The 25,514-nt window shown below is 41.6% G+C and overlaps 1 protein-coding gene across 1 annotated transcript in view; it reads right to left on the reverse strand.

Moving 5' to 3' along the window:
• Nucleotides 1-22,506, reverse strand: part of SLC13A5 (solute carrier family 13 member 5) — a 36,882-nt gene extending 14,376 nt beyond the window's left edge. The window contains exons 1-9 of the mRNA XM_058161940.1: nucleotides 22,383-22,506; nucleotides 15,671-15,799; nucleotides 14,734-14,870; nucleotides 14,187-14,401; nucleotides 5,733-5,895; nucleotides 5,259-5,381; nucleotides 2,544-2,756; nucleotides 1,671-1,792; nucleotides 597-715 (exon numbers count right to left, since the gene is read on the reverse strand). Of these exons, the coding sequence (XP_058017923.1) occupies nucleotides 597-715; nucleotides 1,671-1,792; nucleotides 2,544-2,756; nucleotides 5,259-5,381; nucleotides 5,733-5,895; nucleotides 14,187-14,401; nucleotides 14,734-14,870; nucleotides 15,671-15,799; nucleotides 22,383-22,496 (1,335 nt within the window). The 5' untranslated portion in view covers nucleotides 22,497-22,506. The remainder of the gene's footprint in view (nucleotides 1-596; nucleotides 716-1,670; nucleotides 1,793-2,543; nucleotides 2,757-5,258; nucleotides 5,382-5,732; nucleotides 5,896-14,186; nucleotides 14,402-14,733; nucleotides 14,871-15,670; nucleotides 15,800-22,382) is intronic.
• Between the last annotated feature and the right edge of the window lie 3,008 nt (nucleotides 22,507-25,514).

Consider the following 25,514-nt stretch of genomic DNA (forward strand, 5'->3'; position numbering starts at 1 on the left):
TAGCGAAGGGGGGGAAAAGTCGTGATACCTCATATGATGACAATGTGACACCATGAGTTTGACACCCCTGCTTTAACCAATTCAGTTAAAATTGGCAGCTGTACTCACACAATATACCAAGCATAGTTAGTTGTTTGTGTGGTTTAACTCAATTTACAAACCCTACCTGTTTGGTTAATTTATGGCTCAATGTTTGTTGAACTATAGAAAGTCTGTGTAGAAATATAGGACTCTGTGCAAATGCAGAGAAGCATGTCAATTTAATCATGGTGTTATATGAGCACAGCACAGTAGGACAGGAAAAGAGCTCAGATGGCTGGGCTCACAAAAACGACAACAACACTCAACCTGGTAACTACAGCATGAGATTTCCATCATAAATTGGATCAGGTTTGCAAAATATGTTAAACCACAAAAAACCAATTAAGCAAGCAACAAGCAATCAGCAATTCTGCCTTTTTACACTGATCCATCTGTAGATAAGGTGCAACCATTGTGAATGGACTGGGTTTCCTACTGTAGGATGAATGCTACCAAACGGAATTCCTCTTGTAACTGAGTCTAAGCATTACAGGAAACAAGTTCTAAGGACTTACATCACTTCCATTGGCCAAAGCAAAGCCACCTCCAAGTAGCAGCACAATACCCCAAGGCAACTTCTTCTGAACAGTTTTCCAATCCAGCAACGGGGCTGGGAAAAATGGTTCCTTCATATCTGTAGAAAGAATTCAAATTCAATTCAAATTCAAATCTTTATTGTCAGCGCACCACAGATGTACAATGAGATTGGTTGAGCTCCCTCAGTGCACTCCCCCAACACAATAGAACTCACAGTGAAGACAGAAAATCCCTAACCCAATAAATCATATTAACAAATATTGCACCAGTATAAAGAGCAGGATAAACTAGATGTGTAGGACGAGGTCTGGGGTGAGAGGAGGACATACTTCATTGCCAATATCAACTCTTTCTTTCCAAGAAAGTAGATGAAAGGCTTAATTGCCATTGTGAGGAATGCATGTTTTGTCTACACTCCACTGTTGAACTAATCTGGAGAATGGTATCCGTTGTTCCATGTTTCTGGGACACCTCTAATACAATTAGAACATTCCCCAACAGCAACACTTATAGATGCCTAGTCAACAAGGAGCAGCTATTTTACATTTCTCTCTCAGCCTTTTGATCTAGAGCTAATCCTACCTTACTCACCTCCACTCATTCTGATTGGGTTTTTCTTCTAATCTTAATATACTTGTGACAGTATATTTGAGAATATGTATATTTCAAAAATACTTTGGAAGAAATGCTTTGCACACAAGCAACTATAACACCTCCCTTCTATGCATTAAAACGGCCCTTTTTTCCCCTTCAGCCTGCCTTATGAGTTCTGAAGCACTTCTGAGAAATTTTTGAAGTATCCTCAACCTTGTTGAATCCCCGCATAACTCATGTCTCTTTGTGAACAGGATCGTTCCATTCAATGTGACAACATGGAGCATCACACAGCCCAGGTCTCAAAAAGCTTTCTGATTCCTTCCCTTGAAGAGCAACCTCCTTTCTTCCCTGCTTCTTGGGAAGAAACTGCTCTTCTGTAGTTCAGAGTTGGAAGATAAGCTTCCTGAAAGTTTCCAGGACCGAAGGAGGAAAATAGTGGTTTTCATCAGCTTTACCTTCCTCAGCCTCTTCCAAATCACAGCTGTTCTGGCTGCAGAAACCACATCTGGGCTTCGTGGAAGGAAGAATGAAGAGCAGTAGGGCCACAAAAATGGCCACAGTGGCGTCAGTTACATACCTGGAATGAATTTTAGAAAAAGACAAAGGAGAACTGAGGCCCATCTCATTTTTTTCAGCCCCTGAAGCCACCAATCAACCAGTGGGAAAGGTTTGTCCTTCCTGATTAAACATCTTGAAGTGTGCACAAGCCACTCTGTATGAGGAGAATCAAGATTGCCATCCCTCAGCCCTCAATCTCTCCTGGAGATTATGTGTATAACGCTATGTTTGGTAGCGGTTTAGCAAATCAATAAGGTCTCCCTCAGCTTTGCCTCAATTAACCTAATGTCTGTGTTCCAACTTCTTTGAAATATAAACAATTTTCAGATCAATTGTATGACTGACTTGGGTCAATATTTGTCATGAGTCTGATGTTATTCCTGACCTCTCTCCAAATAGGTTAGGATAATCCAGTGGACATCCAGCAATGTCCACTGGATTATCCCATAAACATCCTGCAGAGAGAGGCAGGGTTTGCCCAAGCTGTTTACTCACAGCTAAGCAGAGATTTGAACTCAGTATGGGATGTCAGAATGCCATATGCTCATCATTGTACTATAAAGCCTCAGTTGCAGCAAACCTGCTTACAAATTCTCTGCTTTCCCTCCATCTGGAGTGGATGGTGCTAATTTACATTTATGTCTTCAATTTATGTAAGAACAGCAGTGATCTGTCGATTCACTGTCAATTATAAGCTCTGTGCCATCTGGGAAGATACGGAAAACTCTCTCAAGGTAGACTCCGTCAAAGCAGTTATAATATCCACTCACTCCTTGTCTTTATTGAAGAGAAAAGTTGCCCAGCCTGGGATGAAGCCTGGATCTCGGGTGAACCAGAGGAGAATCAGCAGTGTGAAAACCATGAGGACATTGATTTCAGCAAAGGAGATGGGCCCCAACTTTCGGTACTCCTCCTTCAAAACGTTAAAAGCAGCCTTCTCTTTCTCCGTCTGTTGGCTTCCACAGCCCCAGGTTTTCCGAAAGCTAAAGGCAGAAGTGAACAGTCAAGCTAGCTGGCCAAGCTTTTCTTGCCAAGTGAGATAGAGGAGACTTGAACAGTTGTCAGCATTCTCTGACACTAAACTATGTACTTTACATGGGTTACCTTTGAAGATCACTCAGAACCTTCAGCTGGCCAGAATGCAATGGCCCAAGCGTTGCCATAAGCATAGTTCAATGAAAAGAAGGACTAGGGGAGACATGACAGCAGTGTTCCAATATCTCAGGGGTTGCCACAAAGAAGAGGGAGTCAAGCTATTCAAAAAGCTATTCAAAAAGCTATTCAAAAAGCTATTCCCAAAGTGTCTGAGTGTGGAACAAGAAGCAATGGGTGGAAACTGATCAAGGAGAGAAGCAACTTAGAACTAAGGAGAAATTTCCTGACAGTCAGAACAATTAACAAGTGGAACAACTTGCCTGCAAAAGTTGTGAATGCTTCAACACTGGAAATGTTTAAGAAAATGTTGGAAAACCATCTGTCTGAGATGATGTAGGGTTTCCTGCCTGGGCAGGGGGTTGAACTAGAAGACCTCCAAGGTCCCTTCCAACTCTGTTGTTGTTGTTGCTGTTATTTTTATTATTAGAGTGGTGCTGCAGGCTTTATACTGCCTCCCTATTGGTTTCCAGATGCAATTCAGAATGCTGCCTTTGGTTCCAAGGTAACTACAGGGCCATCTCATTCAACCAAAACTGACCCACTGATTCCTACATCTGAGGAGAAGCTGCTGGTGGTTCTTCATTACAGGTAACCCTCCACTTACAAACTGTTCATTTAGTGACCATTCAAAGTGGCACTGAAAAAAGTGACTTACTGCCATTTTTCACACTTACAACTATTGCAGCCTCCCCATGATCATGTGATCAAAATCCAGACGCTTAGCAATTGACTCACAATTATTATGATTGCAGGGTCCCGGGGTCACCTTTTGCGGCCTTCTGACAAGCAAAGTCAATGGGGAAATAACTGTGTTATTAACAGCTGCAGTGATTCGCTTTACAACTGTGGCAAGGAAGGTCATAAACTGGGGCAAAATTCACTTAGCAAATGTCTTAGAAAGTTTGATCATAATTTGAGAACTATCTGTACTGCAATATAAAGGGAGTTGAGATGCACGACTTTTTTTTTTTTAAGGGGCTGGTTTCTATGTTGTCAGATTGCCTCCCTCTAGACCAGGGGTCTCCAACGTTGACAACTTTAAGACTTGTGGACTTCAACTCCCAGAACTCTTAAAGTTGCCAAAGTTGGAGACCCCTGGTCTAGACCTCAGACTTAGCCCCTCATTCCTAGCCTTCCAGAAGCTATTAAAAACCAAACTGTTCTGGACAATGAGTGGTGATTAAGAGAACACCAATGATTGATTAATGGATTGTTACCTTGCCATAATCTTAGTTTATGTATTTAAGTATGGCCATTTTTTATTTCCTTGTGGTGCACCTCTGAGAGTTCTACTTGCAGTGGGTAGAAATGGAGTAGCATAAACAAAAGAAATGAGCAACGTTGATAAGAAAGGACAAATGTGGGCAAGAAATGACAAGCCAACAGAGGAAGGTGTGTTGGGTCACCTGTTCATACTGGGTGGTTTCATTCTGAACAGGGAAAGAGGTGAACAAGAGGGAAAGAGACATAGCCAAAAAAGTGCAGGCCACAAGAACAGGGAGCAGCCAGGATACAACAAGGAAAGAATGGAGAGGAAAAGTGAACGTCTGGAGAAGGAAATAAGATAATAATAACAATAACAGAGTTGGAAGGGACCTTGGAGGCTTTCTAGTCCAGCCCCCTGCCCAGGCAGGAAACTCTACACCACTTCAGACAAATGGCTATCCAACATCTTCTTTAAAATTTCCAGTGTTGGAGCATTCACAACAAGATGTTCCACTTATTAATTGTTCTAACTGTCAGGGATGGTCTGGGAAAGTAGCTATGCATGGTGGGAATTACCACTGCAGTTTGGGAGGCCTCAATAGAGGACAACACCCAGACTAGAAACAAAGAGATGGCTTGGCATAAGCCAACAGGTAACTTGGTTAATCTAATTAACTGATTTAATTAACACACTAAGCCACTAACCACTTTTTAAAACTTTCATTAAAACTAAGCAACAATATTATGTTGTGCAAATGTGATTGCTAGATATTTAACTGATTTATGTACATTGTGCAAACGTAGCTGAGCCCCACACTCACACACATACTGTCCCTTGTTCAGAGGAAAGGACAATTGGGAAAAATGAACCATGAAGAGATCTATCTGGCCCTAAATTTTCCCCCAAAGCTGTATTGCTTAACCTGGTCAACACATTGTCCCAAAGGTACTTTTTCCAAAACTTTTCGTTTTTCATCCAAGCAAATCATTTTCAAAGAAAAAAAACCAAAAAAGTCCAGTTGCCTTTTGGAAAAAGCACCTTTGGGACAATCATGAGCTGGATGACTGAAGATCTCCATAGATATTTGTCAAGACATTATTCATTCATTCACTCAAAAACTTACTTAAATCCTATAAAGGAAAACTGAAGCCAAAACCAGGCCAGTACCAGCATCAGTAACATATTGGGAAAAGCAAATCCAAACCAGGAAGCAAAATTCACGATGTCATCATTTTTGGGAAACAATCTGTTTGCAAAAGGAAAAAGAAGAAGAAGATGTGATTGTGCCCTGATCTAGTGACCTATGGCACCCTGAAGGTAGATTGGGATGGGTGACAGTCAACTCTGGGAAGCCCATATAATTTGGGGTGCTACCCACGAAAAGGATCGTGTCCTCTTTCACAAAAGGGAATCCAATGGGCAAGATTTGGGTGGATGCTTTCATATGACCTTGGGAAAATGCATTTCTCAGGGACAGTTGACAATTACAAGGAGCATAACCTCAGTTGTGATCCCAGGAGGAACGAATGAGTCCTCAAGATAAGGAAAACCACTTCCCACTCTGGTTTTAAAAATTGTATGTCATTAGGGCACTTACTGATTCATCTGACCTTTCAGGACCAAGTTAGGGCCTGTCCCTGTAAGGGTGGCTGTCCCGCCAATGCTTGCTGCGTAACACACACAAAGGGTCATTCCCCTGTTAGTGCGCTTCTTTGCTATCCTGTCTTGCTCTTGAGAATCATCAGGAAGGTATCCATTGCCTACAGATAGGAGAAAAATAAGCACTGCTTGACCTACCACAAATCACCTTTGTGATGAGAAGAAACAGCAGGGCACAAAATTAACAGCAGAAGAACACTTTTCAATTATGCTCCCAATACCTGCTCTCAAAGTTCAAAAGCCAGAGAGATAGTTTCTTCATTATCTGTCCTGAACATCTGCTATCTGGAAATGTATTCTCTCTGAACACGGAGCTTTCATTATGCATGACTGATAGCTTCTAGTAGTCTTACAGGTAGGTGGGTGTTTAGATATCTACATTAACAGGCAATGATTGTATCTTCTGCCAGCAAACAATTTGCTTTAGATTTCATCAGTGAGAACTGTTCCCAGGCAATTGTTCCTTCTAGGCTGGGAACTGGCTGGCTGAACAGAAAGATTTAAAGTATAATATTTCAGATTTTAATTGGGTTCATCGGTTTTGTCACAAAAATGCCAACATACTTGGTATGTTAATCCACAGGGACTCAATTTACACACTGCAATAAGTCATATTGTGGTACGTTACAGGTGCATAAACTGTGCCTGTGGCTTACCAACTTTTAGTTTATTCATTTACTGAATTTCTGTACTGTATTGCCCAATCTTGTGATGCAATGTGTGAATTAAATTGAGCCCTATTTAGGCAAGCATAGTTAGCAGAACCATGTCTTAGCATGGTGTATCACTCTAAGGAAAGAAGGTTGTGGGATTTGTAGTATTTGAGATCAATTTGCCCTCTCCTGGCTGAAATGGTGGACAATAGCTTGGAACCTCTCCAGGGACTAGGCGGCAGTCCCCTTATCTTTGATTGCTTTATTATTGCATTAGTAAGCAGGAAACACCTTTTGTTTATCTCTGTTTATGCGATTGCTCTAAAGTGATAAATTATGGGTCCAAAGGCAAAAAGTTAGAGAAATTGATCCAACCACCACCTTCAATATCAGAGGGAAAAGAAAACCTTCACAGAATTCAGGTGTAGAGGAGTGCAGAGATGAGCTTGCAGCAACTGTTAGTAAAACATGGGCATAGTCTGGGACAACAGGAAAGTATGAAAAAGAAAGATTGCCCTGTCTTGACTCTCTTTGATATAAGAGTAATGTTTCTCAACTTTGGCAACTTTAAGCTATGTGAACGTCAGGTCCCAGAATACCCCAGGCAGCCATGTATAGAGGGTAGGAAAGAGAAACACTGCTGGGCTTTCAAAATTCTGTTACTACAGCCTCTGGTGGCGCAACAGGCTAATGCAGCCTATTATTAACAGCAATTGCTTGCAATATTGCAGGTTCAAGTCCCACCAGGTCCAAGGTTGACTCAGCCTTCCATCCTTTATAAGGTAGGTAAAATGAGGACCCAGATTGTTGGGGGGCAATAAGTTGACTTTGTATATAATATACAAATGGATGAAGACTATTGCTTGACATAGTGTAAGCCGCCCTGAGTCTTCGGAGAAGGGCGGGATATAAATGCAAAAAATAAATAAATAAAATAAATAAAAATAAATATATTAATAAAGCAAAGTTCCAGTATTTCTTCCACCCCAAAGGGCAGACATGAAGTTGTTTAAAAAGCCATTAATTGGGATTGCTCTTTATGCTCAGAGTTGATGAGTTAAAGTCTTTTAGAATAACTGAATTTATTTATGCAAGGCAAGATTTCAGTGGATGAATTGAAACAGTAACTTGGACATGAGATAAAGACTTAGACAGGAACATGGCAGAGTTTAAAGCTTTAGTTATTAAATCACATGAAAAATGTATTCAAAAATCCTGGGAAACAACAGGTCATAGATGTTGAAACAATGCTGAAATGAAATAAAAATATTCAAGATTAGACTCACAGCTTTGCTATGATTAGATTTTTCAGATCCACAATATGGGTCTATATCCTGCACTTATCTCAGTAAGAAGGATCTTTGGCATGAAATGCTAATAAAATCATGTTTTTTCCTCTCTGTATTGAGGTAATTCACAAGAACAAGTTGTTTAATGGAGGGATTTTTAGCAGCAAGACCCAAAGTACCGTAATTAAACGACTTTTCATTTTCCAGGATAGTCTGTTTAACTTTGTGTTCTGGGATGATGAAAAGTTTAAAATAAATTTTATTAAAAGTTTTACAAATAACACAAGAACACAAATTAATACAGAGTAAAGAAATAAAGGAAGGAAGGAAAAAAGCAACAGTGCAGAAAGAAGGAGTAGAAAGAAGATACGGCTGTCCATTGTAGCAAATATAAGTATAATTACAAAATTATCCCTTAGTCCATGATTACAGTATAAAAAAAGGCTCAATTTCCCCTCCTATTATCCAGGCTTTTTGTTCTACAAATCTAAGTGCATTTTTTATATTTCATGTAAAAAGTCTATAAGGGATTTCCTGTCAGCCATAATTATACATACTGTCTTTTGTCTGATCAAAGAAGTCAATTTAGCCTTCTCCACAAGTCCACCTTCAGCATCCATTTCTCTATTATGGGTAATGTCAAACCCTTCTGGGATGGTGCAATTATTTGATCAGCAGACTGCAGTTAAATTTATTGGGTTAGGATGAGCTGAAATGAACTAGCACCTGTGTGTAAGGGGTAGGTTATGTATACATATCTGAGCTGAATCAGTGGAGAAATCCTGCCAGCTTGAGTAAATCGGTAGTGGAGGTGGTGTGTGGTTCGGCAAACCGGTAGCGACAGCAGTGCGAGGCTCTGCCCACCAGCCCGGATGTCATTACTGCCTTGTTTTAACCAGAAAGCAACCTTCTGCGCATGCACAGAGGGTCAAAAGTTGGACCTGACGATGGCATGCGTGGTGTGTGTGTGAGCACAGCGAGCACGCATGTGCGGCACAAGCACTTCCGGACCGGTAGGGAAGGTAAATCACCCCTGAATGAGACCCTTTGCTATCCTTGCTGGGATTATAGAAAAGAACAAGTTAATTATTTGAGAAAGACAATCTTGAAAATACAAGGATGCTGAGCCTTGTAGGGCTTTGTAAATTAAGACCAGCAATTGAAATTTGGCTTGGAAACCTGCTATAGTGAATGCAATGTCGGTGCAATACCATTCCTCCCATTAGTTGTTAGATACCGCATTTTTAATCAACTGCAACTTCTCAGTTGTTTTCAAAGTCACCCCTATGTAAACATGTTGCAGTAAACAGGCAATAAGGGCATCAGAGCTACACCACTTCCATTCATTAATGAGATAGTCTAATAATTGTATTGCATTCATTAATGTCTACAGCAGGGGTCGGCAACCCATGGTCTGGAGCCGCATGTGGTTCTTTCATCCCTCTGCTGCAGCTCCCTGTTTGCCGGTTGGCTCCACAATTGATAGGGCTTTTGATTAGGACAGGTATTTATTTATTTATTTATTTAATCACATTTCTATACCGCCCTATCTCCCAAGGGACTTAGGGCGGTTTACAGCCTATTAAAACACAAAATACAGAAATATAAATACAAAATAAAACATTAATTAAAAAACTTATTAAATAAGGCCAAATTTAAAATTTATAAATTAAGATAATAAAACCCCATTAAAAACTAAATTTAAAATTAAAATCCTAGCCCAGTCCTGCGCAAATAAATAGATGTGTCTTAAGCTCGCGGCGAAAGGTTCGAAGGTCGGGAAGTTGACGGAGTCCCGGGGGAAGTTCGTTCCAGAGGGTGGGAGCCCCCACAGAGAAGGCCCTTCCCCTGGGTGTCGCCAGTCGGCACTGCCTGGCGGACGGCATCCCAAGGAGTCCCTCCCTGTGAGAGCGCACGGGTCAGTGGGAGGCAGTCGGTGGCAGCAGATGGTCCCGTAAGTAACCCAGCCCTAAGCCATGGAGCGCTTTGAAGATGGTTACCAAAACCTTGAAGCGCACCCGGAAGGCCACAGGTAGCCAGTGCAGTCTGCGCAGGAGTGGTGTCACATGGGAGCCACGAGGGGCTCCCTCTATCACCCGCACAGCCGCATTCTGGTAGAGGAAAAAGGATGCCACACTAGGAGGAGACTCTATGGTGAGGGAACCCGACTTCCAGTCAGCAGAGAAAGGATGCCACGCTAGGAGGAGACTCTATGGTGTGGGAACCGGACTTGAGAATTGAATGGGGGGGCTTCCGGTTAGGATTTTTGTGGCTCTTTGAGTGTTTAAGTTTGCCGACCCCTGGTCTACAGCCCTACTAAAAATCATCTGCAGGTTTCATATAAATTTTAAAAATCTTCTTTATTTAGCTATGAATCTGGTGGTTATGGATGGACATTTTCATTACATGTTCACTTTTCTAGGGCCATAATACTACTCCAATTAAATTTCGTTATTGTACGTTGAAAAGGCTAGTAGCTTTCACAACTAAAGATTTATTTGTTAGATATAGGTAGTCTTCGACTTACAACCATTCATTTAATGGCTGTTCAAAGTTACAACAGCACTGAAAAAAGTGATTTATGATCAGTCCTTGTATTTACAACCACAGCAGCATCCCCACTGTCATGTGATCAAAATTTGGGTGCTTGGCAACTGGCGTGTATTTATGATGATTGCAGCATCATGTGCTGGAATCATGTGGTGCCATTTGCAACCTTCCCAGCTGACTTTCAACCAGCAAAGTCAAAAAGGAAGCTGGATTCATTTAACAACTGCAGTGATTTGCCCAACAACCACAGCAAAAAAAGGTTGTAAAATCAGATACAACTTGCGTAATAACTACCTTGCTTAGCAGCAGAAATTATGGTCCCAATTGTCATAAGTTGAGGACTACCTGTATGTGACAATTTTTAAATCCTTCATAACAAGAATATTCTTTGGCTGAGGGGACTTTGGATCCACCCTGTACCAATTCCACCGTTTAATCATTACACCATACTCAAGATCATATTTATATGTTCTGCTACTATTATTATACATGCCTCCTTGAATATTTTTTTTTAAAAAATGAACATTCGGATAATGGTTAAAGAAACTTTGAATCTATAAGTGCAAGAGAACCTACAGCAAAAGTACACAAACTTTTTACATTAGCCAAATTCAAATTCAATTCTCTTTCTGGAGCCAAAATTGTACTGAATTGCACCAGTGATATTGGGAGTGCCCTGATAAAATTATTGGCTATAATAGCAATTTTAAAATAACATAATTTACTCTGCTAAGTATGTGAAGAGCAAATGACATAACGACTCTAACAAATCAGCAAGTTTTTTTATTATTACAATTTACACTTGACCTTATAATACTGAGTTAAATATTAACCAGGGCAGAAATTAATTGCTTCTTGAATAATGTTGTTCTTCCAGAGATCACATATAATCAGGCTGTTACACATTTACTTCTTCAAGAAATAATAACTACTATTAAATCTATAACCAAAAAACATGCTGGAGGTGATACTTCAATGAATTGTCCTAAAATTTGTTCCCATTGTATATTGTTGGTGGTTTATAACAGTCTTTTTTTTAAAAAAAAAAACTTCTTTTCAATTTATTTTAATGAGGATAAATAATTTTGAAAGCTGGTACACATCTACTGATTATACACATGATTATCTAATTCTTAGTTAAGTGCCTGATGCTAAAATTTTGATTCTTGCATATAGATTACAAATGAGATTACCTTTGTTTAGTTACCCATCTACAATCCGGTTTTATGAAAGGGCAACAAAACTAATAGTTGAGTATTAACTGATTATTAATTATGCACTTTCACAAAAATTGGAATTGGCAATAGAATTTCATTGGCAGTGGAAAAATTTATTTTATTTTTAAATAAAAAATAAAAATAAAAATTAATTATGCACTTTCACAAAAATTGGAATTGGCAATAGAACTTCATTGGCAGTGGAAAAATGTCTTTTGCAGTGGTGGGTTTGCTACCAGTTTGCCCTAGATCGGGCGAACCGGTAGCAGTGGCGGTGGGAGGCTCCACCCACCTGCCCGGAAGTCTCCGTGCATGCGCAGAAGCTTCTGCACCAGTGATGGGTTTCAAAAAATTTTACTACCTGTTCTGTGAGTGTGGCTTGGTGGGCGTGGCATGGCATGGCTTGGTGGGCGTGGCTTGGTGGGCATGGCTTGGTGGGCATGGCAGGGGAAGGATACTGTAAAATCTCTATTCCCACCCCACTCCAGGGGAAGGATACTGTAAAATCTCCATTTCCTCCCAATCAACTGGGACTTGGGAGGCAGAGAATAGATGGGGGCGGGGCCAATCAGAATTTTTACTACCTGTTCTCCGAACTACTCAAAATTTCCACTACTGGTTTTCCAGAACTGGTCAGAACCTGCTGAAATCCATCTCTGTTCTGCGCATGTGCAGAAGCATTGCACACGTGCATGAGTGCACACCTATGAGCAAACTGGTAGAAACGGGATTTGAATCCCACTACTGGTCTTTTGATATTGTGAAGCTGAAATTTATTGAAACAAGTTTTAGTCAAAATAATTGGATGAAAATGTAATTGTGCAATCCTTTAGTCAGACTGATACAAACAGAATTATCACCTCAACTACCATGAAGTTGATTAAGGTTTTCTTTATTTTCTCTTATATTTAATTTAATATTGGAACTATTATGCCTGTATTGTTAAGGGCATAAAAGCAACTAAATACATAGTTACTATACGCTGATAGATTATTTCTACTGATCTACTGAATGTTTTGCCAAAATGTGTTGGTATAATACAAAAGTTTAATTCTCAGGCTACTCAATTACGGTAATTGAACCATTTCATATACATTTTACTGGTTCTAATGTGTCCATATATTTCTAAAAAAGTGAGTTTTACTTGTATGAATTATTTTAAATAAGAGATTTTAAAAAATTATTTGTAAATGTAAATATTTCAAATTATATGATAAAAATTACTGTAATTATGCCTAGTCCAAATGTATTAGTGACATCAAAAGTTCTTAATTTTGAGTAATGAAGTGTTTTGGATTATCTCAAATCTATGGGGTTTTCTTAATGGATAATTAAAGAACACATTAATTAATTAAGCACTATTAATTATTTGCAAGAATTCTGAAATAAAAGTTAGAATGTACCATATTGAATAATCAATGGCTAAGAATCCAAAAGGCTATTAAGTAGGTTTCTTATAATTTTATGATTCAATAAAAAGTATTTTCAGGTTTATTGGAGAATGTTTAAAAACTTAAGAATGTTTAAAAAGAATAGGTTGTCAATATGTTAAAAATATAACATAATGGCGTGAACTAACATACTATATATGGTATCAGCTTGTCCAACTACTATTCTATTTATCCACAAGGCTGAATATAGTTGTGGGAACAATAATATGTTTTAAAGATATGGATGTGATTTTCAAGTATGTGTTGAAGTAGTGCATCTGGCCCCCGGGGGTACTTAGATCTGGCCTGTGGGGCCGCCCTGGAAACAGCGAAGGACCAGCCCGCAGTTCTTCTGCCAGTAAAAAAAGAGCTCAAGAGGGCCTCACACGAAGGTCACACGACCTTCCCGAGCTCCATTTTCACTGGCAGAGGGTTGCAGAAGGCCATGGCAGCCGAAAAAAGAGCTTGGGAGCCCACTTTTGCTAACAGAGTGATTGGGCCACTATAGGTGCCCCCGACATGAGTATCGTCGAGTTGGCCATGCCCACCCTGGACATTCCCACCCCGGCCCCCTGAGGTCAAACACAACGTTGATGCGGCCCTCGATGAAATCGAGTTTGACACCCTTAGTGTAATCTATCAATATATGAAGAATTATAGTTTTAACAAGAGTAGGACGTGGAAAAAATATGGAAAAATATGCATCTTGATTTAATTATTTGTATTTTCTTTCTATTTGTGAATGTTTTAATAAAAACTTCTATTAATATTATTCTATGTGACCGAGATGTAATGCTATATTTAAAAATTATTTCCTATAATATATGATTTCTTTGTTCTTGTTCTTTTTTTCTCTCGTTTCAGATTACTCATCTTTCTTTTCTTATTGTATTTCTGTATTTCCTACTGATTTCCATATATAATGCGCTCGTGTAACCAACTAAAGATAACAAGGGGCTTCAAAGAGCAGGAAATACAAAAAGTACACACCACAAAATACTCTGTTGTCCTTAGTAGCTTCTGGGCCCTACTTATGTCAGCCAACTGATAATTCTGTTTATCTTTAAGAGAATGTGAGATTCTCATTTACTCTCATCCATGTCATAACTGGGTCATTGCACTCTCCCCTATTTAGCTCATTTAAGCGTTTTTGCAGCTTAAATCAGTAGCCGGGAAGCTGCCAAGGATATAAATCCCAAACAAATTTCAGAAACGCCGTTTTCTTCTACCTGCTGGGGAGGGAAGCCACTCACCTTGCACTGAGGAGACTCCAGTGGCCACCTTCCCTTCCATTTCAATAGCGTTGTTGACATGTCCAGCACTTGATTCCATGACTCTCAGGTCATGCTCTGAATTGTTCATCTGCTCTAAAACAGCCTGGATGATGGGAACCATCATAGCCGTGGTTGCTGTGTTGCTGATCCACATGGACAGGAAAGCCGTAACCCCCATAAATCCCAACATCAGTCTGAAAAGAGACACAGTGAGGGGGAAAGCATCTCGTAAGTTAGAAGCACCAAATCTGTATTTAGGCCTCCATGCTACCATCTGGTGGTGATCTGGGGTTTTGTTGCCCAGATCTGGAGCCTCTGTTAGCTCTGTTGAATGAGGTGGGATTAACTCCTTGGGATCAGACTGAAAACCTATGGATTTCCCCCTTGCTCTTGAACAACCAGCATCTGCATATTCAGGAGGGGAGTCATGCATGTGTCATTTTTGCATAATAGCCTTAATCTCCCCCACACATTTAATCCAGCCTGGCCTAACTTTGGGGAAAGGGAGAGAAGAGTTACTACTTACAGTGCAGGCTTCACTCCAACAATTAGCAACACCCTGAGTGCAATCCGCTTGTGCAGGTTCCAATGCTCTACAGCCACAGCCACAATCAGGCCCCCAATGAAGAGCATATTGGTGTCCTTTAGATACTGCATGCACACCTGAGAGGGACAGAGGATGGCAAATGTAGCATTCTCCCCGCCAGTGAGCATTTGGACACACGCAGAATGCTTGTCCCTTAACATCAAGGGTACAGCTTACCTCTTCAGAGTTAGAAGCTTTCATACAGGAAAAAGGAACTTAAACTGCTTTTTCCATAGTAACTGGACTTTTGAAGGTTTCGCTTCTTATCCAAGAAACTTCTTACTTCTTCAGAACAGCTCAGAACTGAAGAAACTTCTTGGATGAGAAGTGAAACGTTTTAAAGAAAACACTGAGAAAGTCCAGTTGTCTTTTGCGGGGGTAGGAAGCATCTTTGGGACAACCATGACCTGGATGATTGAGAATCTCCATAGACAACTGGGAGCCAACACTATAGGAATCTATGTTACATAACTAGTGCAGGCATCGTCTGCTCCTTCCCCCCCCCCCTATTCACTTCTAACGGAATAGAACACCTGTGTTTGTGCAAACTAGACCAGATTAAAATGAGGCTGAATATTCTTGTTTCAGCATATAGTTTGGAACCCCAGACCTCATCCTAGCATACTGTGTGAACGGTCCACCTTTTTAAGTGACGATGATTTACTGATTTGAGAATAACGTATTACTTGAACATAACAAACAACTGAACATAGTGGTTGTGTTCTGTTAATCCACATTTAGGGTTTCGTGTCTTGTGTGAATACAGTCAATGTTTCTCAACTCCCTTCCACTGGATGAGGATTATGGGATTTTGTTTATCTAAATTCAGTTTGTGATTTCATCGGGAAAGTAAAAACATCATTGCTTTTGCTCCTACCTTTTTTGATTCCAGGATGCCAAACAATGGGAATAAAATGACTGGCAAGAGAGATGTAACAGCCAAAGGAATCACCTCTGTGCACCAGTATACAGCCATGAGAATGATCACATAGCCACATCTGGCCTCCTGCGGACAAGGAAGCACACATTCAGATACACAGAGGCAGACATAAATATCTATAGCATTTTAAACTCTGGATCACAAGTTATGATATAAGAGTGTCTAGGACATTGATGGCTAACCTTTTCCGGACTGAATGCCTAAATCATGCATGCGAATGCGCACTTGTATGCCTGAACCCGCAAAATGCAAAGCATGCATGGCTCCTGCGCACGCGGCCCGTCCCCTCTGCACAGGTACGTGTGGCCTCCTGCATGTGTGCAGCCCTCCACATGCACATGCACATCCGTGCACACACACCCCGCACATGCCCCACCCCATGCATGTGCACATGGCCCCCTCATGCACCCTGCCCCTCGCGCATGCGTGGCCGAGAACTAAAGACCAGATGGCTCGTGGGAGGCAAACATGCATGCGCAGCGAAGCTGAACTTGGGCAATGGCTCTCGTGCTCACAGAGAGGCCACTGTGTGCCACCTCTGGCCTGCGTGCCATAGGTTTGCCATCATGGGCCTAGGATGTATTCTCAGAATGCAAAAAGTACAGCCCGTGGCATAAAACTCATCAGCATAAGATTCCTGATCTACAACTCATTTTTCAGCCTTTGTTCATTTCTGCTCATGACATGATGCAGAAAGCCTGGTTTGCTTTCAAGGGAAAAGATATTGGACATTCCTGCCCTAAAGAAAGAGAGGTTCTGTGTGTGAGAGAGACAGAAAGGGAGAGAGAGGGACTGACTGACTGACTGACTGACTGACTGGCTTACATACTTACTTTTGGGACACTATTCTAGTAGCTCTAACTTCTCACGCTAGAACAGATAAATCAGTGCCCTTAAGAATTACTAGAAGTGTTTCTCAAACTTGGCAACTTGAATATGTCTGGGCTTCAACTCCCAGAATTCCATCTGGCCACGGAATTCTGGGAATTGAAATCCATACTCTACAAATTACCAAAGTTGTGATACGATACTAGAAGCAAATAAAGCAATCCGTCACTTTTCAGGAGCCACAAGCAGCCCCGATTTCCTCATCTATCAGGAACGGAACTGAAATATTCATCTGGAAATTTCATCAGCCACTTTTGGCGCATGGAGAGGAGGGATTCCCCTCACCTTCACAAGTTCCTGCCTGTAATCAGAACAAGATCCTCAAATCACAATTTAAGTGCCCACAACTCAGGTAATGTTGCATACACATGCCAAATTAAACTGCTGATGAGAGAGTAAACTAGTCTGGAATTTGTGAAGTCAATTTTCTTGTGGGAAGACTAATTGAGTGGCCATAAATGGTGCTTAAAAGCTCTTGGGTGCAAATGCTTCATACTTGTTAATTTGCCTGTGCCCAAAATGACTATGTATAAAGCCTTACTTGAGGGCAACAAGTGGATTCATGCCCTGCCAGACTTGCAAGTTTGTCTCTGGACTAAACAAGTGATTTTCACCCATGCAGTAGAATTTATATTAACCCTATCATGCCTAACAGGAGGAAAGATTTATTGGGTAATAACCGCAAACAGCCTTAAAGTACCTTAAAGATAAAGAATGTAATTTGCCTTTAAGGTAACAAGACATTTGTTACAGACCAACACCCCTAATGTTTGTCTAGAAATTACTATGTAATATTCATCTTGGGGGGGGGGAAGGGTTGTATATTTTTGCATGTGCAAAACAGGCTTGCATAATTTTGCCACTAGAGCAAAAAAAAATAGATATTAATTATGACACTTCTGTTCAGCTCTATTTTGTCTGCAGCATAGACAAGCAACCACATGCCCTTCAGGTATTTTGACTTTAAAATTCCCCAGTCAACCTGACCCATGGCAAAGGGATGTGAGCTTCCACAAATATCTGGTAGGTACCAGACTGATTACTTATATTTCCGGATTCTCTTAGACAGATGTAGATCCAAGGATCCACTGGTCAATCAGATTTAAGGTCTATATGTTCTGCATATTTCAACTGTTGTACAGTGTCAACTGAAAATGTCTAATGATGCTCAAGATTTCTTTGCAAAACATTTCCAGATCTTATCTATACTTCACTACCTAGAAAGGTGCTTCCCAAACCTAAGTAAATTATACAAAATTGGGTTAAAGTGTATTTTCTTTGACTAATGACACACAGACCCATTACCCAATCACAACAAGGACATGTAAAAAAGACTTTCTGATAAGCCGTAAAGCAGGACTTTCTGATAACTGGTTTTGAGTAATGAAGGAAAAAGTTTGGGAAGTGCTGACTTAGAGGATTATTTGGTTAACAGCTTCCTCTTCATGTACCGGAGAAGAGTACACTAAGATCTCTGTGCACACGCAGAAGATCTCTGTGCATCACAATCCCTTGAACCTACTCACCCTTAGAAAGAACCGTGTCCTTACTTATTTAGAGCAAATAATTAATTCAGAGGACAAAGAGAGACAAGGGAGGCTTAGAAATTAACAAGCTGATGTTGAGAAAAAATTAAGGAAGAAACACATTTGTGTCTTGTGAAAAAAATGTATGGCTGTAACTTGACTGAGAAAATGCAAAACAACAGGTGACTAGCCCCCTGCTTTCTGCAGCAACACAGAGCAGTAGTTATTAAGGAGACAGACATCTCCCAAAACAGAATAGAGGTAGTCCTCGACTTACAACACTTCATTTAGTGACCATTCGAAGTTACAACAGCACTGGAAAAAGTGACTTAGGACTGTTTTTTACAGGGAAGACCTTTGAAGCATCCCTATGATCACGTGATCAAAATTCAGATGCTTGGCAGCTGGTTCATACTTATGACCGTTGCTATGCACCGAGGTCATGTGATCACCTTTTGCAACTTTCTGACAAGCAAAATCAACGGGGAAGCCAGCTTCTCTTAGCAACTGGGTTACCAACTTATCAACTGCAGTGGTTCACTTAACAACTGTGGCAAGAAAGGTCGAAAAATGGGGTAAAACTCACTTAACAAATGCCTCACTTGACAGAAATGTTGGGCTCAATTGTGGTCGTAAGTTGAGGACTACCTGTGTTGCAGAGTGGAGTGAGAGGCAAAATATCACCAGAAAGCTCAGACAGTCAAAGATCTCGTGAGCAGGAAATTTTGTGTTAGCCTTCACCATGTGCCAAAGCAGCCAAATTGCAATCTTGAGGGATCTGTAAAGTCCGCCTGCCTTTTTATCCTCTAGTGGCCAGATATAGCAGTCCCACCCAATTCCCAATGGGCCACTGTGAATTTGAGAGTCTGCTCTTTGCTTGAATCAGTCCTAATAAGACTGACTCTTCATTCCAACGGTGCAAAGTATTTGGCCAGAATTTTCACTTTGGTAACTATTTCAATATTTGGCTCATCACCTCCCCCTGCCTTTTCCCACTTCTCAGGATTACTTTAAAAAAAGAAAAAAACATGCCTTCCTTATTCTCAGCAGCACAATCTCCTTTGAATTATGTCAACATCCAGGCATTAATGTGTGACTTAGGGGAGAGAGTACCACAGTGCTTATGCAGAGGGGTTGTCCTGCAGTAGTTGCTGGTTCTAGAATTGCTACAGACAGACAAATTCTCCTGTTGCTTGTTTCTCTACCTCCCTCCACCCTCTTGCAGCAAGCATTTAGAGGTAGACTGCCTCTGAGCACAAGATTTCATTTGGCTAGTAGCTATGAATTTAATGTTTCAATCTTCTCCTTATCTCAGTTCTAATATCATAAGAAAAGATAAAGATGCTTCTAGCCAATTTCTCCAAACTGGCCATCCTTGTGAAATCCCAATTTCCCTGTCCTAGACTTTCTCAATCTTGTATGTACTTCAACTCCCAGAATTCCCCAGGCAGCCGGTTGAAGCCCACACATATTTGGAGCTGCTGACGTTGAAAAACTCTGCCCTATCCCTTAAATAGAGAGAGGGACAGAGAGGGACTCCTCAGGGTGCCGTCAGCCAAACAGTGTCGACTGGCGGCCCCCAGGGGGAGGGCCTTCTCTGTGGGGGCTCCGACCCTGTGGAACGAACTTCCCCTCGGACTTCGACAATTACCTGACCTTAGGACCTTTCGCCGCGAACTTAAAACTCATTTATTCCGTATGGCTGGACTAGCCTGATTCTTATTTTTATTGGATGGGTTTTTAAAATTCTGTGATTTTACGGGGAAGTACGTTTTTTAATATTTTGGGCATTTAAATTAGTTTTTTAAGGGATGTTTTTTAATTATTGTGTGTATGTATATTTTATTTGCCTGTTCACCGCCCTGAGTCCTTCGGGAGAAGGGCGGTATACAAATTAAAATATTATTATTATTATTATTATTATTATTATTATTAAATGAGGACCCAGATTGTTGGGGGGGCAATAAGTTGACTTTGTAAAAATATACAAATAGAATGAGACTATTGCCTTATACACTGTAAGCCGCCCTGAGTCTTCGGAGAAGGGCGGGGTATAAATGTAAACAAAAAATAAAAATAAAATCATCCCTTGTGCAAGAAATTTTCAATCCCCTTGACCGCTTTGCTGAGCAGAAACAGGCTGCAGCTTTGCCTGCTGGAGGCTAGGCAGACAAACGTCCTCCAGATCGCTCAGATCAGTTCCCAGAAATCAAAACTCCTGACTTGATGGTTACCAGCCTGATACAGGTAGTCCTCAACTTACTGAGCCCAAAATATCTGTTGCTAAGCGAGACAGTTGTTAAGTGAGTTTTGCCCCATTTTACAACCTTTTTTTGCCATAGTTGTTAAGTTAGTAACACGGCTGTTAAATGAATCTGGCTTCCCCATTGACTTTGCTTGTCAGAAGGTCACAAGAGGTGCTCACATGACCCTGGGACCATCATAAATATGAGTTAATTGTCAAGCATCTGAATTTTGATCACATGACCACAGGGATGCTGCAAAGGTGGTAAATGTCAAAAGTGATCCAAAGTGGTCCAGTGTCGTTGTAACTTCAAATGACCACTAAACAGACTGTTGTAAGTCTGTAAGTCTTTTTCTGACTGTTCAAACATTGCAAAACAAGACAAAAATGACAGAAGGCTGATATATGTTCTGAAAAGAATATAAATTAGTACCACTTTATATAAAACCTTGGTAAAACCTCACCTGGAATACTGCGTCCAGTTTTGGTCACCATGTTACAAAAAAGATGTAGAGACTTTGGAAAAAGTGCAAAGAGCAACTAAGATGATTAAAGACGTGGAGGCTAAAACGTGAAGAACGATTGGAGGATTTGGGTTTAGCTAGTCTAGAGAAAAGAAGAACTAGAGGGGACATGATAACAGTATTCCAGTATTTGAGAGGCTGCCACAAAGAAGAGGGGTTCAATTTATTTTCCAAAGCACCAGAAGGCAAGACAAGAAACAATGGATGGAAACTAATCAAGGAGAGAAGCAACCTGGAATTGAGGAGAAACTTCCTAACAGTGAGGACAATGGAACAGCTTGCCTTCAGACATTGTGGGTGTTTCATCACTGGAGGTTTTTAAGAAGAGACTGCGCAGTCACTTGTCTGAAATGATATAGGATGGACTAGAAAACCTGCAAGGTTCCTTCCAACTCTATTCTGATTCCAAAAAGCTTTATGTTATTATTAAAGTTATTAGATTTGAGCCAACAGAGACCAAAATCTACTAACTTCCTGCTGGATCACTCAGACTAAAAGATCTGCTATCAGATCTGTCCAGTGGTCAACAAGATGATTCAAGCAGTTCACACTTGGGGTATGAGAAGGGCGTATTCCCCAACTTCAGGTACTATGACTACATACTGTCTGTGAACAATGGACCCAATTCATACTGCAATGCTTACTTTGCCTCCTGCTTTTACTATTATATATCTGCTTCTTATGATCGCTATTGGTCAGTTGTAGCCTTTTTGTCAACACCTTCTCTCCGAGGTGGAAAACTACTTGTGTTTCCCCAAAAATAAGATCCTGTCTTATATATTTTTTGAACCCTGAAATAAGCGCTTGGCCTTATTGCCATGCGCTCAAAGCCAGATTGGGTTTATTATCAGAGGATGTCTTATTTTTGGGAGGAAAACAGGATATCTTCCCCACTTTTCGCCACAGAACTAGGCATTTGAAGGTAGACTGAATTTGTCCATGGAGGCTCTATCTAGATATCACAATTTTAAGAAGCCACTCCGCGGAATAGGGAGTTTCCTCCAATCCCGGCTGTCTTAATAACGTTACACAAAATTTGAAGTTTTTTTTTCCTTCCTCCATGAGGGGAAGAAAATGCCTGCGCTATTTCTCCCGCAAACCGTCGGCAAAACGGTTAGTTAGAGAGAAAGGTTCTCTGTCTTCCGTTTCTTCCGAGAGATCGTGGCGCTCCCTCTCTCGCTCGCTTCCGAGCTGTCATCGCGATCCGCCAAGAAGCCAAGGGCCATTCGGTTCAAGGGGGGGAGCCCTTCTCTCGCGGGCGGTGGGCATCCAATCCCGCTGCTAAATCTGGGATCGTCGGGAGGATCGAAGGCCCGTCCGAGAGAGACCCGCGACAAGCAGCCTGGGGATTTTCACGGGTGGGTGCAGAGCGCGCCGCGCTCTCGCGTCTCCGGCGCGGGGCACCAGCACCCCCGAAAGCCGATCCTCTCCCCGGCAACCGACCCACCGTGCCGCCGGGGACCTACCGGGGTGGCGATCAGAAGCGGCAACGGCAGCAGGACGAGCGGCGTGCCGAAGAGCGCGACGAAGTCCTTGTAGCGCAGCAAGGAGCGCAGAAACGGCGGCAGCGGAGGAGCCATAACCGGGAGAAGCGGGGAGCAGCAGCTTAGACGGGACGGGCGTGCTGCGGAGCGGGCCTTTTAAACGGCGCTCCTCCTGGGCGCCGGCCCTGGTCCCTCCCTCGGCCCGGCCCCCGCTGACTCTCTCTCGGGAGGCTGCGCTCCCCACCTCCGCGGAGTGTCTCTGCCTGGGACCCTTCTCTTCTTCTCTGGGCAGGCCCCCCTCGCAACTCCTGAAAGGCTCCCCTTCGAAGCAGCCACACGCGGCTCTAGATCCTGCCTCCCTGCCGCTTTTCCCGAATCTTTCCAGGCCGACGGCTGGAAAGTTCCACGTGTTCCCCCGCTGGTCCCGGAGAGATGGAATTTCCCCAGCCAGGCGGCCCTGCCTATTGCCGCTACAAACGGCTTTCGAAGGATGTCGAACAGCTGGAGAAGTTCGAGCGAGCCGCACCGGGGGGGGGGGTGGAGAGGCGAGGAGGGTGGCGCACGTGCCACCACGAGCCGCAACTACAGGACCAGCATCGGCTGGATGAGTGCGGAGGAATCCCTCTCCCCAGTTAGTTACCGAAGGGTTCCCAAAGGAACCAACGGTGGCTGGTGCCTCTCAATTTGGTACAGGTGGTCCATCGACTTACAACAGTTCATTTAGTGACCGTCCGAAGTTACCCACGACACTGGGGGGAAAAAAGGTGACTTGTGATGACCATTTTTCACTCTTATGACTCTTGCAGCATCCCCAGGGTCACCTGATTTTATATTCAGGATGCTTGACAACTGTGTCTCCCATTTATGATGGTCGCAGTGTTCCAGAGTCACGTTTGGGACCTTCTGACAATGGGGAAACCAGATTCATAACATAACATAACATAACATAACATAACATAACATAACATAACATAACATAACATAACATAACATAACATAACATAACATAACATAACATAACATAACATAACATAACATAACATAACATAACATAACATAACATAACATAACATAACATCAGAGTTGGAAGGGACCTTGGAGGCCTTCTAGTCCAACCCCCTGCCCAGGCAGGAAACCCTACACCATCTCAGTCAGATGGTTATCCAACATTTTCTTAAAAATTTCCAGTGTTGGAGCATTCACAACTTCTGAAGGCAAGTTGTTCCACTTATTAATTGTTCTAACTGTCAGGAAATTTCTCCTTAGTTCTAAGTTGCTTCTTTCTTTGATCAGTTTCCACCCATTGCTTCTTGTTCTACCCTCAGGTGCTTTGGTGAACAGCCCGACTCCCTCTTCTTCGTGGCAGCCCCTGAGATATTGGAACACAGCTATCATGTCTCCCCAAGTCCTTCTTTTTGTTAAACTAGACATACCCAGTATGTTAAACTAGACATACCCAGTATTCACTTAAGAACCGTGCCATTAATTTAAGAACTGCAGTGGTTCACTTAACAAATGGAGTGAGAAAAGTCGTAAAATGGGGCAAAGCTCACTTATCAAATTTCTCACTTAGCAACATAAATTTTGGGCTCAGTTGTGGTTGTAAGATGAGGACTATCTGTATTTATCCCTCCCGCTCAGAAATTTTCAGCAAGCAAATGGGGCATGTGTCTGCCGCCTCTCCTCACATTTTGAACTGGTCCGCGTGGAGTACACGGGGGGGGGGGGGTAAATGCTTTCCTGCTTCCTGCTTCTTTTCTGTCTCCTCTTAGGTTTCTCCTTCCTGTTGCCTCTCTCACCTTTCTCTCCCTCTTCAGTAGAACTTGAATTCAAGGCCAAACTAATTTTTTCCCCAAAAGGTTTTTATTTGTACATCAACCAAAATCCCTCCATGAGGGACATGGGTGGTTTCTAAATTTGACGAATAAATAATTAAAAAATGGAAAGATGGAAAGAAATTATGAATTGAGATTGTTAGATCAGGGTCCAGTAATCTACATTTTGCATGGCCATTGCCTCCACAATAAAGCCATTCACCTGGGTTTTTGTCTCTGGAGCCGATGGTAGAGCCACTTTCTCTACCAGTTGAGAGTCTCCAGAATCCATATGCTTAGACTAGAGGCTTGGAATTGACTCATTATAATCATTCTTTTTTTAAAATACCAAATATACCTGTTTCACTGCATATACAGAGATCAGTTCTTATCCTTCTTATAATTTTTCTATTGCTACACAATAGCAAGAAGAGTCGTCTTTTAATTAGTCCAAAACAATGATTACTAGCTGGGGTTGATGTATTTATTTGTTGCATTTACTCACCACCTTTCTTCTAGGAGTTCAAAGTGGTACACACAACAAAGTTTCTTGCTATTTTTCCTGCAACAACAACCTTGTAGGTTGGGCGGAAAGAACATGACTGGCTCATAGTTACCCAGGGCTCCTGAATGTGTGGATTTGAACTTGAGCCTGTCTAGTCTCAGGGTAGAACTTAAACCAGGGCATTACACTGGCAATCTTTTTGTCGGGGGTCATTTCCAGGTATAAACAAAAGGTGAGTTCAGAGCAGGAAAAGGATCACAAGGAAAACTTCTCACCTGGGCTGTAGAAAACCCATAACCTGCTAAATGGCAGCAAAGTGAATAACAGAGATACAGAATAACAGAGTTGGAAGGGACATTGGAGGTTTTCTAGTCCAGCCCCCTGCTCAGGTAGGAAACCCTGTATCATTTCAGACAAATAGTTGTCCAATCTCTTCTTAAAAATTTCTAGTATTAGAACATTCACACCTTCTGGAGGCAAGTTGTTCCACTGATTAATTGTTCTGTCAGGAACAATTCTTAGTTCTAGGCTGCTTCTCTCCTGGATTAGTTTCCATCCATTGCTTCTCGTCCTGCCTTCAGGTGCTTTGGAGAATAGCTTGACTCTTTCTTCTTTGTGGCAGCCCCCTTAGATATTGGAACATTGCTGTTGTCATATTCCTTCAGATTCTTTATTTATTTATTTATTTATTTATTTATTTATTTATTTATTTATTTATTTATTTATTTATAATTACATTTCTATACCGCACCATCTCCCGAAGGACTCAGGGCGGTGTACAGCCAATATTAAAAT

This window comes from Ahaetulla prasina, chromosome 1 (assembly GCF_028640845.1).
Source record: "Ahaetulla prasina isolate Xishuangbanna chromosome 1, ASM2864084v1, whole genome shotgun sequence".
Taxonomy (NCBI): Eukaryota; Metazoa; Chordata; class Lepidosauria; order Squamata; family Colubridae; genus Ahaetulla; species Ahaetulla prasina.